At 42.3% G+C, this 13,549-nt stretch overlaps 1 protein-coding gene across 1 annotated transcript in view; it reads left to right on the top strand.

The window, feature by feature from the left end:
- Window positions 1-13,549, top strand: part of ITGA4 (integrin subunit alpha 4) — a 101,306-nt gene that overhangs the window by 42,737 nt on the left and 45,020 nt on the right. Inside the window, exon 10 of the mRNA XM_069983057.1 lies at window positions 9,554-9,662. Within this exon, the coding sequence (XP_069839158.1) occupies window positions 9,554-9,662 (109 nt within the window). The remainder of the gene's footprint in view (window positions 1-9,553; window positions 9,663-13,549) is intronic.

Consider the following 13,549-nt stretch of genomic DNA (forward strand, 5'->3'; position numbering starts at 1 on the left):
AAAGCAAAATATGGCCAGCATTTTGAGTAAAAATAATGCAGTGTGTTAAAAGGTGGAAAAAAAACAAAAAACATTTTGGGGCAAAAAAAAATTCAGGTCATAATTAATGAGCATGTAATGTACGGCCATACAGAGATACAGAGTAAAGGCCCTATTACATGAAGCGATCATCAGCGGTATTTGGACAATTATTGGCCATTACGGACTATATTCGCTTCGTGCAATAAAAGGCAACGATCAGCTAACATGCACAATGTCGGCTGATCATTGTTGTTCGCTATCTTTTAACATGTTGAAAGACAAACGACAAGGATTGCAACGATCTGCTGCTGTGGCCCTATGTAATAGGATCGGTAACAACAGACCGATGTGACGCTATCTCCTATGGAGATAGATCGTCCAGGGAGCCCCTATCCCTGCTCCCTGTGGCTCTCCGCTCTTATCCACTCCTTGTTGGCATCTGTAATAGCACCAGCAGCGAACGGGCAACGAGGAGTAAGAGAGGGCTGACCTGATAGGTTGGCACTCGCTTGCTACCACTGATCGCCCCATGTAATAGGGGCTTAAGCTGGAAAGTGCTTACTCGGCTCTTTCGAGCGGCTCCATAGGAATGAATAGAGCCGTGGGTCACATGCCGCACCAACGGCTGTATTCATAACAAAGAAGCTAGGGGTCCGATACGGAGATCGAAGAGGGAGTACAGAGGTCGGATCCCCTGCAACCACTTACTTGTCCCCTATCCTATGTATAGGGGACAAGTTAATTTTACCTGGACAACCTCTTTTATAAAGGTGGACATATTTATAAATCAACTTTGCTTTTACTTTACTGTGTGCAAACATGGCCTAAGGAGAAACTTAACCCCTTTAGTGCCACCTCAACTAAAAGTAAGAGAACCCTTAGACTGTGTTCATACATGCTGCAGTTTCATTGCGGCACTGCATCTGGTTCATTGAAATTAGGCTGAAACAGTACTGCAATGTGTGAACACAGTCCATGGCTATGTTCCCGCTATGGCAACGAACCGTCTTTAAATGGCGAAAGGACGGCCCTCTTTTCACAATAACGGCCGCAAGTAATGTTTATGATCATTATTTCCGGATGTCATTATCAATAGACAGCTGTCATTCAATCTTGCCGTGGGATCATAGCCGCCTAGTTTATTGCTCATAGCCTGATACTGTTCATTCTTCATACATAAAAGTATGAGTAATCTCACATAGTTGTCCAAAGTTCCCATTCTTACATTCGTATAGGTGTTGTACAGAAGTGGAAAGGAACACGCTCCTATCACTATTAGGTAATCACCTATTAGCGACCCATTCATGTGAACAGGCACTGACATAAATACAAGCAGGAGCGTCTCTAATTGATTCTCACCTGTGCGCGGTTCTATTGATGTCTTTATCAGGTGACAATCCACTTCACAGGTCGCAAGTAAAAAAACAGCAACTCAATACAATGTTAATGCAATGTGATAACATTAGGTGATAATGATATTTAGATCACATGTTCCCAAGCGTTCATCACTTCCCAGACGATATTGTCATTTGTTATAATGGGAATAACCTGTAATTAGACCAGTTATTCATTACCTTTCCCACCTCTTCTCTTACTCATAAAGGTTGATATATTGGTGTGAGGTGACATCATTTCCCCTGTAAAAGTCTCTGATGATATATTTGCCAAGCTGATTATGAACTACATACTACTGCATAATTTTTTTTTGTAATTGTAAAAAATTTAAAGTTTTACAAAATTATACAACTGAGGAATACATTCAGCTTAAAGTGACTCTGTACCCACAATCTGACCCCCCCAAACCACTTGTACCTTTGGATAGCTGCTTTTAATCCAAGATCTTTCCTGTGGTCAGTTCGGCAGGGGATGCAGTTATTGTCCTAAAAACAACTTTTAATCCTGCAGCGCTGTGTCTAACGGCCGGGGCTTACATTTGTATATGCATTAGGCTGGCACACCCTCTCTGTCCTTCCTCCCCACCCTCCTCATCATTAGGAATGCTCCAGGCAGATTGCTTCCTATTCCCCACCTGTGTGTATAATGAACATGGGCTGTATCGTTAATACACCTGTGCAAAGCTTAAACAGCAGTAAGTTTTCCTGGATCATTCCTAATGATGAGGAGGGTGGAGAGGAGGGACGAAGAGGTGGTGCCAGCCTAATGCATATACAAATGTAAGCCCCGGCCGTTAGACACAGCGTTGCAAGATTAAAAGTTGTTTTTAGGACAATAACTGCATCCCCTGCCGAACTGACCACAGGACAGATCTTGGATTAAAAGCAACTATCTGAAGGTACAAGCGGTTTGGGGGGGGTCAGATTGTGGGTACAGAGTCGCTTTAATAAAGGTTTCTAACATTGCAGAATACTTGTACATTAAGTCATAAACAGTTAAGAAATACACTCTGCAACTGGAAGGAGAGTCACCTAAACTACTCAAGTCTAGCGACCCAGAATGTAATGAATGTAGAGTGTGTGTGTGTGTGGGGGGGGGGGGATAAAGAATATAAAGCACAATGAGAGGATAACAATATACCCGTATTTTCCGGTGTATAAGACGACTGGGTGTATATGACGACCCCTAACTTTTCCAGTTAAAATATAGAGTTTGGAATATAATCGCCGTATAAGACTACCCCTCTTCCAATGCACACCAAATAAAATTTTTATAAAAAAACATCAGATTACAGTGAGAAACCGCTCAATGAAAGAAGGAAGTATAGTAATACCGGTAGGATACAAGGGCGGCCAGACAGGTGAAAGAGATAAGTGTTTTTCTGGGCACAGCGCCACTCTACCATTTTTGAGCTCCTAATATAATATAGTACCTAATATAACCTTCCTGCTTCCTCCTATACCGCTATATACAGTGACAGTAGTTAAGAAGAGCACAAAGGGGTCACAATCCCCATCAGTACCTCCAGTAATCAAAATATCACAGAGGGGGGTACATTTAAAATATAACCTTCAATAAATGCATTAAAAAAAAAAAACATACAATCTTTCGACAAAACATACAATGATGGTGAAACTGGTCTGAAAAATGGAGTGTAACTCCAGAAAAAGGGACCATTGAAACAACCATGCACACGGCAGTACAGCTTACCTGCTCATGATGTCTGCTGCATGGTGTTCTTATTTCAATTCTGCCATGCAGGACTAATGCCCGAACTCCACTGAGCTCTGTAATCAGGAGGGAGATGATTACCCTATTATGCCCGGAAATCTGCTGCAGATCCAGTGCCTGTTTATCCCTATGAGAATACATACTCACAGCGGAATTGACATCCCTCTGCAAGTATGTAAGTTAACTTCCCGCCGGCCGGAGCATACATCACCTCCTCCCGGCATCGGCTTGCTTCGGGGGTTCTCGGCTGGATGTCCCTCTCAGCCAATCAGTGGCTGCGACGGGGCAGCGCGCTGATTGGCTGAGCGGGACGAGCAGACGCCCGAAACCCATGAAGCAAGTCGGAGCGGGGAGGAGGTGATGTATGCTCCGGCCGGGAAGTTAAAGGGGTTATCCAGCGCTACAAAAACATGGCCACTTTCTTTCAGAGACAAAATGACTCTTGTCTCCAGTTCAGGTGCAGTTTGCAATTAAGCTCCATTCACTTAAATGGAACTGAGCAGCAAAACCCGCCCAAGCTGGAGACAAGAGTGGGGCTGTCTCTGGAAGAAAGGGGCCATGTTTTTGTAGCGCTGGATAACCCCTTTAAAGAGTACCTGTCACCCCCCGTGTCGGGGTGACAGGCTCCCGACCCCCCATTAGAGCCCCCTATACTTACCTCATCGCACCGGGTCCCACTCCCTGAGCCGGTCAGGTGACTGAGATTTCATCGCCCGAAGCCCGGCGCGCGCGCTCACAGGAGAGTCCGATGCTCATAGAGAATGAATGGGTAGTCCGATGCTCCGTCATTCTCTATGGGCATCGGACTCTCCTGTGAGTGCGTGCACCGGGCTTCGGGCGATGAAATCTCAGTCACCCGACCATCTCAGGAAACGGGACCCGGCGCGATGAGGTAAGTATAGGGTGCTCTAACGGGGGGGTCGGGAGCATGTGCAGAAGGATGTCAATTCCACTACGAGTATGTATTCTCATAGGGATGAACAGGCACTGGATCTGCAGTGGATTTTCCTGCAAATTCGCAGCGTGAAATCCACTGCGGATCCGGTACGTGTGAAGGCACCCTAATAGTGTGTTCACACAGAGAGATTTATCTGAAAGATTTTTGAAGTCAAAGCCAGAAATGGATTTGAAAAGAGGAGAAATCTCAATCTTTCCTTTATGACCTGTTCTCTGTTTATAGTCTTTACCTGGTTTTGGCTTCAATAATCTGTCAGATAAATCTCTCTGTGTAAACGCACCATAACAAGTACCTCCAGTGGCAGCTTCTTGTCAATGCAGGCCCATGGCAGTGATGTGAGAGTCTTGCTCAGCATATCGGATTAGTTAACTAGTGGTTCTATTTTATCTTTTGTTGTTCCTACTATGCAAATAAGCAGTTAATGTGAATAAGACTGTGAAGAAGCGTGCTATTTAGGTTTCTTCCTGTAGAAGTTGTGAGACCTTCTCACATTAACAGAGCATATCAATTGATAGAGTTGATAAGATATATATATATATATATATATATATATATATATATATATATATATATATACGCTCATTATTTATTTTTTTTTACTTTACTGACATTTTTTATTTATTTATGTAGTGTGAATACATGGGTGTGATGAGCTATAGAAGTCAGCACCTGCTAGAGTGGGAGGACATGATTGCTACAGCTCATCTTTCCTCTTGGCTGCACTTCCGCCGGGGACATGTGCACTTTCAGATTACCTGCTAGTGTTGTGCTTTGTCATCTTTGTACTGGTGGTCTTATACGCTCAAAATTATATATTTAACAAATTTGCTATACATAATCAATAAAAAAAAACTAACATTTTTATGAAGAAAAGAAAACTTTTACTGAATTTCAGCAGTTTCACACGTAGTTATGAGTAATAAGTACCGTAGTATAACTGAACTCTTGCTCCAATATATGCTTATTAAACCATCTTTATTGATCAATATGTATATGCAACATCATCATCTTTAGCGCAGTTATATTGCAGGTTTTTAGCGGTAGATCAAAGATTTGTCAGTGTTAGGCTATGTTCACACAACATTTTTTCAGCTCCGTTTAAAATAACGTCAGGACATCATTTAGTTGCCTGGCCTTCCCTTAGTGCAATGACGGCTGTTTGTACATTATTCTAGTTTGGAATTACTAATTGAACTTTGGGTGCGGCTTAATTAAAAAGTCCATTGAATTTAATAGTAAAAACGGAGAAAGAACGGTGACAAAAGAAAAACTGTGTGTGAACTACAAATAAAAAACGTCCGCTGTTTGCAAAAGACGTCCGAAAATAATGATCATGTTCATTATTTTGACGCCAGCGGCAAAAACGTCCGTTTTTCAATACACTGTGTGCATTAGACGTCCGACTTTCCATTGACTTCAATGCTTTGCCATTGTAGTCAGTTAAATTGCGGCAAAAACGGATGTTATTTTAAATAGCAAAATCGTCCGCCTTTTCAATATTTTTGACGTTGTGTGAACATAGCCTTATACCACAAGGAGGGGGCGTTTCGCTCTTAGAGACTTTTGCCAACTTGGTATACTGATGGTAAGTAAGAGGGAAGTAGGTGAAAACTGAGACTGAGAGATGTTTGTATGGGTTCTAGTCGGCAGCTGGCTCTGAACCCATACAGACATCTCTCAGGCTCAGTTTTTACCTCCTCTTCTTATACTTACCATCAGTATACCAGGATGACAACGGTCTCTAAGACCTCCCCTCTAAGAAATGTTCCCACCTTCTGGTATACTATTGATCTACTTCTAAAACCTATAACTGCGCTGAAGATGATAATGTCACAGATACATATTGATTAATAAAGATGGTTTAATAGGCATTTATTGGGGCAAGGGTGCGGTTGATACTACCTATTACTTGTCACTGCTTCCAACCAGCACCACTATCGGAGTGCGTAGACATGCTAGAACAAGGGTGCCAAACTCAGGCCCTCCAGCTGTTACAAAACTACAATTCCCATCATGCCTGGACAGCCAAAGCCTTAGCTTCAGTCATATCTTTGGCTGTCCAGGCATGATGAGAATTGAAGTTTTGTAACAGCTGGAGGGCTTGAGTTTGACACCTGTGTACAAGAACTTCCACATGTGGTTATGGTCATAAACCAAATATGTTTACACCCTGGGGGAGATTTATCAAACATGGTGTAAAGTGAAACTGGCTCAGTTGCCCCTAGCAATCAATCAGATTCCACCTTCTATTTTCTAAAGAGCCTGTGAGGAATGAAAGGTGGAATCTGATTGGTTGCTAGGGGCCATGTTTGACAAATTCCCCCCCCCCCCCCGTGTCTCTTAAATCTTTGAAATTAAAGCTATGTTCTGATAATGTGTTTATAGAGGAAATAATGGCCCTTGTTTTTCTAATAACCACCATTGTTTAAAGGGGTACTTCGGGCCGTGGGGTATTTTTGATGATCGCCGTAGAGGGGGTAGAAATTGAAGCTGGAGGTCACTTACCTCTCCCGTTTCAGTGCCGGTGCCCGGATTGCGCTGCCCGGTACTCCCGTCATGCTCATGCGGCAGCTCTTACCAGGAAGCGGCCGCAGGATGGGAGTACCGGCAACGCGATCCGAGCACCAGCGGTGGAACGGGAGAGGTAAGTGACCTCCGGCTTCAATATTCACCCCCGCCCCGGTGATCCTCAAAAATACCCCCCAACCCAGAGTACCCCTTTAAAGATGGCTGTCTTTTTAATGGCCGTCCCATTGTGTGAACATAGCCTTATTCTGCATTTTTATGGGATCAGGTTGATTTTTTTTTTTGCTTTGTTTTTTATTTTATGTTCAACATTGCCTTTTTTTAGTTTTTAATTTTTTTTTTATCTCAAAAAGTTTGCCCTAACAGCCACCCTTTAGTGAAACCCAGCCTGCTTACCCATACATGTAATAGACATACGTAACAGCCCTGAATATATTTCTAGTCATATTCATGGGGGGGGGGGGCCTGAATCTGAAAATCTGTAGCAGAAAGGTAATTATTTACAGCTTCATGACCTACAAGCCTTCCTAACACCACTTTACATACATATGGCGGCCTCACATACCACCGCCATTGTGCTTCAATGAATTGCTGGCAGCTCTAGTGGCTGGAAGTAGCCATGGATCTTCATAGTGCATTGTGGGGAGGTATAATAACTTTGCATCATCCTATAGGTTTTCACCATGTTAGATTAGATACGTGTAAACAATCTTTACGACTATAATACCATTATAACACTATTTCCACCATTAAGCTTGCTCAGCTAATATAGGACACTCGATTACTAAGAAATACCTTGAGTTTCTACATACCAAGAACCAAACCGTCATGCAGACTCTCTCTCCTAGTATGAATGCCACTCTGTTACTCTGTTCCGGAATGAAAAAGTTACTGTTATACTTATGAATGGAAATATTTGTTGTTGCTAAGGCTCCGGTTTCCTTTGTTTCTCTGGGTGAATATCTTGAAATGTTTGCTATGAGATAAGATAAAGGAACATCAGTATAAAGTCTGATAATATTCAGTTGCTTGTAGAGAACTATCTATAGGCTCAGATACGAAAGCCTCGTGCCTTGGGCGGCGCATCAAGGAAATGATCTGTTTTATCTACCATTTGGATGCAGATAGAGGAACTGATTTTTTGCACATTTTTTACATTTTATGGACATTCTTTAAAGACAACCTGACAGCTCTCTGTTCTAGTGAATACTTGCATTCCCTATGAGATTACAATATTTCAATGGCTGATTTCTCTGTCAGTCCACTATTTTTAACTATAAGGGCCTATTAGGAGCCCTTATGGTTAAATACATAGGTGCTGGAGGGTTATCAGAGCAGTGAAGCTTTGTCTTCTGCTTGTTAATCCTTTTTGTGTTGCAACATGTAAGTAAACATTGTGTGACACTGCAGTACATAAGGGGTTAAGCAGAAGGACACAGGATGCTCTTACCTTCTCCCCCGGGCCCCCCTGCTGTATGGGCCCCATAGCAGCTGCCTACCCTTCCTCTATGGTAGCTATGCCACTGGTTGGGGGGTGTCCATGCATATTCTGACAGAGTCCAATCAGTATTGATAGTGTCAGATTGTGTAGGACAAATCTCTTTGGCAAGGGGAATTGTAACTCCTAGTTGTCAATTTAAACGTAACCTAAGCACAATTATGTGTTATATCATGGACATAACAGGTATTTGAAGAGATTCTGTCTGAAGGTTTATGCTGTCCAATCTAAGGGTAGCATGCTGTCCAATCTAAGGGTAGCATGAGTGAGTGACAGAGAAGCTGAACAGAATGATGTATCACTTATATTGTTCTATACAGCTGATTCCGAGAAATCCTCCTGAATAACATGGACAATAACTAATCCTCTGTTGCATGTGCATGTGCTCAGTAACCCTGGATATTCATAAGCACCAGCACACCTTCAGCCACTGATCAGTGGCATGGTCCTTTTTTTTAAACGCCCAATTCCTGCACTCTGTGACAGTCTTTTGCTGTGGATCAGCCTGGCTCTATGCACTGTGACGCGGCTCCACTGATTTAAATGGAGCAGCATCACAGAGGGGAGGGAATATCGTCACCCTGGGAGGAAACGGGCCTGCCTCCAGTGCATAGAGTCTCGTTGTTGCACTGCAAAAGACTAGCACAGGAAACGGGCGGAATTTCAAAAAAAGGACCACGCCACGGGGATCTGTACGCCAGTGCCATTCTGCTGATGTAAAAAAAAAAAAAAGTCATGTACCTGATGGTAAATTTCCATTCCAATTCCCCTGCAGAGACATAATTCAAAGCATAAAATGCTGCCTGCCGAGAGCCACCACTAGAGGGCCCGAGAGGTGCCTACTGTATACTGCTTCATAATTGTATGTCTAATAGAGTCAGCTTTTATGCTCCCTCTAGGTAGTTATGACTACAGGAAGCATATAGTCCTGTTTCTTAGAATCATACCATTGATTGCTATAAAGATGGTTAAAAAAATTAATCTATTACATTTACATATATCATAAACCAGTTATTGTGGGCATTGTATATGTACTGTATAACATATAGGTTAAAAAAAAAATATATATATATATATATTATTTTTTTTTTATTTCTCTACTGACATATGATACTATGTGATTGAACCCAACAGGAAATAAAGAACAACTCATTTGTAACAATAAGGGTGTCACCGTACACAGATATTCAACCTTTGTGACCACTGAGCTGTAACAGCTATTAACCAGCAGCTGCCAAGTTACATTATTGACTATTCTTTAGAGCTTAAAGAACATCACTATAGAATTCTTAATATTGACCATCACGCCCCATTTACATCACATTTAAAGATTTTGTTGCCAGTATACAGCAGGATAATATGCCAGTATACAGCAGGAAATAATATGTGAACTAATATGTCATTTCTATACCTTCCTCTCATAGGGGCAGATGTCTGAACTTGATTATCAACTTTCTGGAAGCGACCTGTATGCAGCAAGGTTTGGAGAAGCAATAACCAATCTCGGAGACCTAGACAATGATAACTTTGAAGGTATTATTCTGTTTTCGATGACAAACCAATGTATTTTTTTATGTAAAGTAAGAATAACAGAAAGTCACAGCCTCCAATAGAGGGCAGTAGAGAGCAAGCAGTAAAGGCAGTGGAGAGCTGGTTTACATACATGAAGCATTGTACGACCTATAAGATGCCCAATGCCAGAGTGACGGTCTCCTTAAGGGGACACATTACCCCCTCAAACACACATAATTAACAATTCTTTTAAGAAGGAATGAATTTAATTTATGTCTGATTATGACCAGGTTACTGTATGGGCACCATGGGGGAGATTTATCAAACATGGTGTAAAGTGAAACTGGCTCAGTTGCCCCTAGCAACCAATCAGATTCCACCTTTCATTCCTCACAGACTCTTTGGAAAATGAAAGGTGGAATCTGATTGGTTGCTAGGGGCAACTGAGCCAGTTTCACTTCACACCATGTTTGATAAATCTCCCCCCATATTAATATATATTATAGATCATCACAATTCAGTGATCTCTACAGGGCAGTATGGCTCCTGTGTATGGCATCTTCTTCTTGGAAGCAATACCACCTGAAAGCTTCATGCAAAGCTATTTTTTTCTGTGTGTCCTTTGCTAGTCTGTAACAGAAATGCTGCCATCATATGGTTGGATCACCCCCTAAGGCATTTATGGGCCAACAGAGGAGGACTTGACTCCTAATTGTTTAGACAGTACAGTGGGGGTTGAAGGAGAATGATGCCATGCCACCCAATCACCAGTGTAACAGAGAACGACTCCTGCTATACTCACAGTTAGCCGTCACATTGAACTGCTTTACAGGAATGTACAGTGTGGTGTGGGCAATGAGCAATGAGTGGCTTCTGTTAGGCTATGTTCACACGTAGCAAAACTAGCGGAATTCCACGGCGGACATGCCGTTAGCCTCCCTCTCATAATGGGAGTCTATGGGAGGCGCGCGCTGCTGCTCTCCCCGTGCTGAAGAATGAACATGTTCAGACTGAAAAGATTAAAACACTTCCTGCAGGACATATAGCAGCTGATAAGCACTGGAAGACATGAGATTTTTTAATACAAGTAACTTTTAACTTGATCTTTCTGACACCTGTTTATTTAAAAAAAAAAGAGTACCTCTTTGAGGGTAGCTTTACATGTACCGGATCTGCAGCGGAATACATTACCTGCTTGGCGCCGCGGCTGTGTGAAGCTCGGCAGCACTGATTGGCTGAAGAGGAGCGGGGGGAGCCGGGAGCTTCACACAGCCGCGGCGCCGAGAAGGTAATGCATGCTCGGGGCTGCGGGATGCCGGCGGCAGGGGGGGTTAAAGGAGCCGGGCCCCATACAGGTGGCGGATTTCTGCAAATTGCAGTGTGAAATCCGCTGCAGATCCGGTACGTGGTGTGAAGCTACCCTAAAGGGATATTTCTATCGGAAGTAACATATTTAAATTTGTAGGACTCATCAAATTAAATATTTATGCAGATACATTTATTTAGAAATGTGTCTGTTCCTTGGTGATTTGCCCACTTTGATTGTTCACAGCTTATTGTCTAGGTTACCGGCCACTGCTCTAGCAGTCATTCGGCTGGTGTATTAGTGTATATATAGCATATATATCAGTATATGTATACTAGGGGGAGATTTATTGTTAAAGGGGTTATCCAGTGCTACAAAAACATGGCCACTTTCCCCCTACTGTTGTTTCCAGTTTGGGTGGGGTTTTGAAACTCAGTTCCATTGAAGTAAATGGAGCCTAATTGCAAACTGCACCTGAACTGGAGACAACAGTAGGGGGAAAAGTGGCCATGTTTTTGTAGCGCTGGATAACCCCTTTAAATAAAAGTGTTTGCAAAAATGTTTAACTTGCCAAGTTCTACAAGTTTAAGTAACTATATTAGTCGAGCTGGGAACCCCCTTGCATTTTGTATTGCAGTTACCATCCTGGAATGGGAAGTCTAGTAATATGATGATATGGCACAATATGGCATTTATATAGTCTGATAAGTGTAGGTTGTGTCTCCATATTATCCCTTAAAGAGCTGCTCCACCCTCTCACCAGGAGATTGTAAGCCTCCCGAGAACCTGCACATCTAACTTGTGCAACACATAAAACTAAATCTGCAACTTCTGAGAATAAATAAATGATTATTTAGTTGTGAAAAGTAATCGTTTCTATTAAATCATTTTTAAAACAAAAAAAGAAAAGAAGTGTATTGTTTTCTAGTTTCTGGAAAAACAACAGCTTGATAAGAAATCACACAACCAAAAACAAGAGCCACGTAATATGGTTACAGCATGTAGTATAGAAAATACAGAGAAATGACCGTGCTGTCTATTGTGAGAAATGGGTGCGATTTGTGTGGGGTGACACTTAGGCAAAAATAGCCAAAACAGAGAAGTCTGACCTAACAGGTGGTTATAATCAACCTCTAGAAATCTGTATTCATTGTTCTGGATTGGTTCCCATGCAAGTCTACTAAGGATGACTTTACAATTATATTGAATTGATTGCCAAAACTTGTGTCAGTTTTTGTTAAACCAGGGATAGGGAACCTTCAACCCTCCAGCTGTTACAGAATACAACTCCCATCATGCCTGGACAGCCAAAGCTAATCCCTGCAATAAACCATCTAATCCACCCCAGTCATCCTGTAAGATTCGGTTTATATAAATCAGGCGATCTGACATCCTTGTTTTGATGATAAGTAACAGCAAAAATGCATCAGTAGTCGTATCCTTTTTTCTATTAAAGCGACTCTGTACCCACAATCTGACCCCCCAAAACCACTTGTACCTTCGGATAGCTGCTTTTAATCCAAGATCTGTCCTGGGGCAGGTGATACAGTTATTCTCCTAAAAACTATTTTTAAACTTGATTGTGTATGCATTAGGCTTGCACCACCCTGCTCCCCACCTTCATCATCATTAGGAATGCCACTGGAACATTTTCTCCTGTCTGAACATTGCACAGGTGCCTTAACGATCCAGCCCATGTGCTGTGCTGACACAGGTGAGGAATAGGAGACAATCTGCCTGGAGCATTCCTAATGATAAAGAGGGCGGGGAGGAGGGACAGAGAGGTTGTGCCAGCCTAATGCATACACAATCTAAGCACCGGCCGTTGAGCACGAGGCTGCCAGTTTAAAGTTGTTTTTTAGGACAATAACTGCATCACCTGCCGAACGCACCGCAGGACAGATCTTGGATTAAAAGCAGCTATCTGAAGGTACAAGTGGTTTGGGGGGTCAGATTGTGGGTACAGAGTCGCTTTAACTATCAAGGCCGGAGTGCAAAATGCTACAAGATGCATCCACCATCTGTCCTGTCCTGGGAGCCAGCGTCCCAATTGAAGTGCCGGATGCTTTGCACTGTCCCATTTAAATGAATGGGATCAGTTCAAAGATCCATTTCCCTTCTGCACTTTTCTACTGGGACTTTTTCTGGCACACAGAGGAAGGAGTCCCATAGAAATTAGTCAATTGGTCAATGGATCTAAAATGAGCAGTTTAAACAAAAAATATACAACAGAAAAAAATTATAATTTTATGTTTATTGAGGGTTTTAAATAATAGACATAGACATGAACATGGCATCTAATAATAACAGAACCTGAAACAGAATATGTAACTATATCTTTCAGTTATGGATTTAAAAAGTAAACTGGATGACCTGCAAACATTGTAAATTGGGCCCAGAAGGAGAAGCCATGCCCCCCAACCCCTCTCCCTCATCCCTGTGCCTTGGCACCCACATGCCAGCACCTTAGTGCAACTTTTTGGCAATGTAAGCCAGGCAGAGGGATAATAGATTACACCCCTTTCCCCTTTGTCCATAAAAATTAAATAGGAGATTCTTAAGTGGAATCTCCAGCTAAGATGCCCAATACATATAAAGTAAT

The sequence above is a fragment of the Dendropsophus ebraccatus genome, chromosome 9 (genome assembly GCF_027789765.1).
Source record: "Dendropsophus ebraccatus isolate aDenEbr1 chromosome 9, aDenEbr1.pat, whole genome shotgun sequence".
Lineage (NCBI taxonomy): Eukaryota > Metazoa > Chordata > Amphibia > Anura > Hylidae > Dendropsophus > Dendropsophus ebraccatus.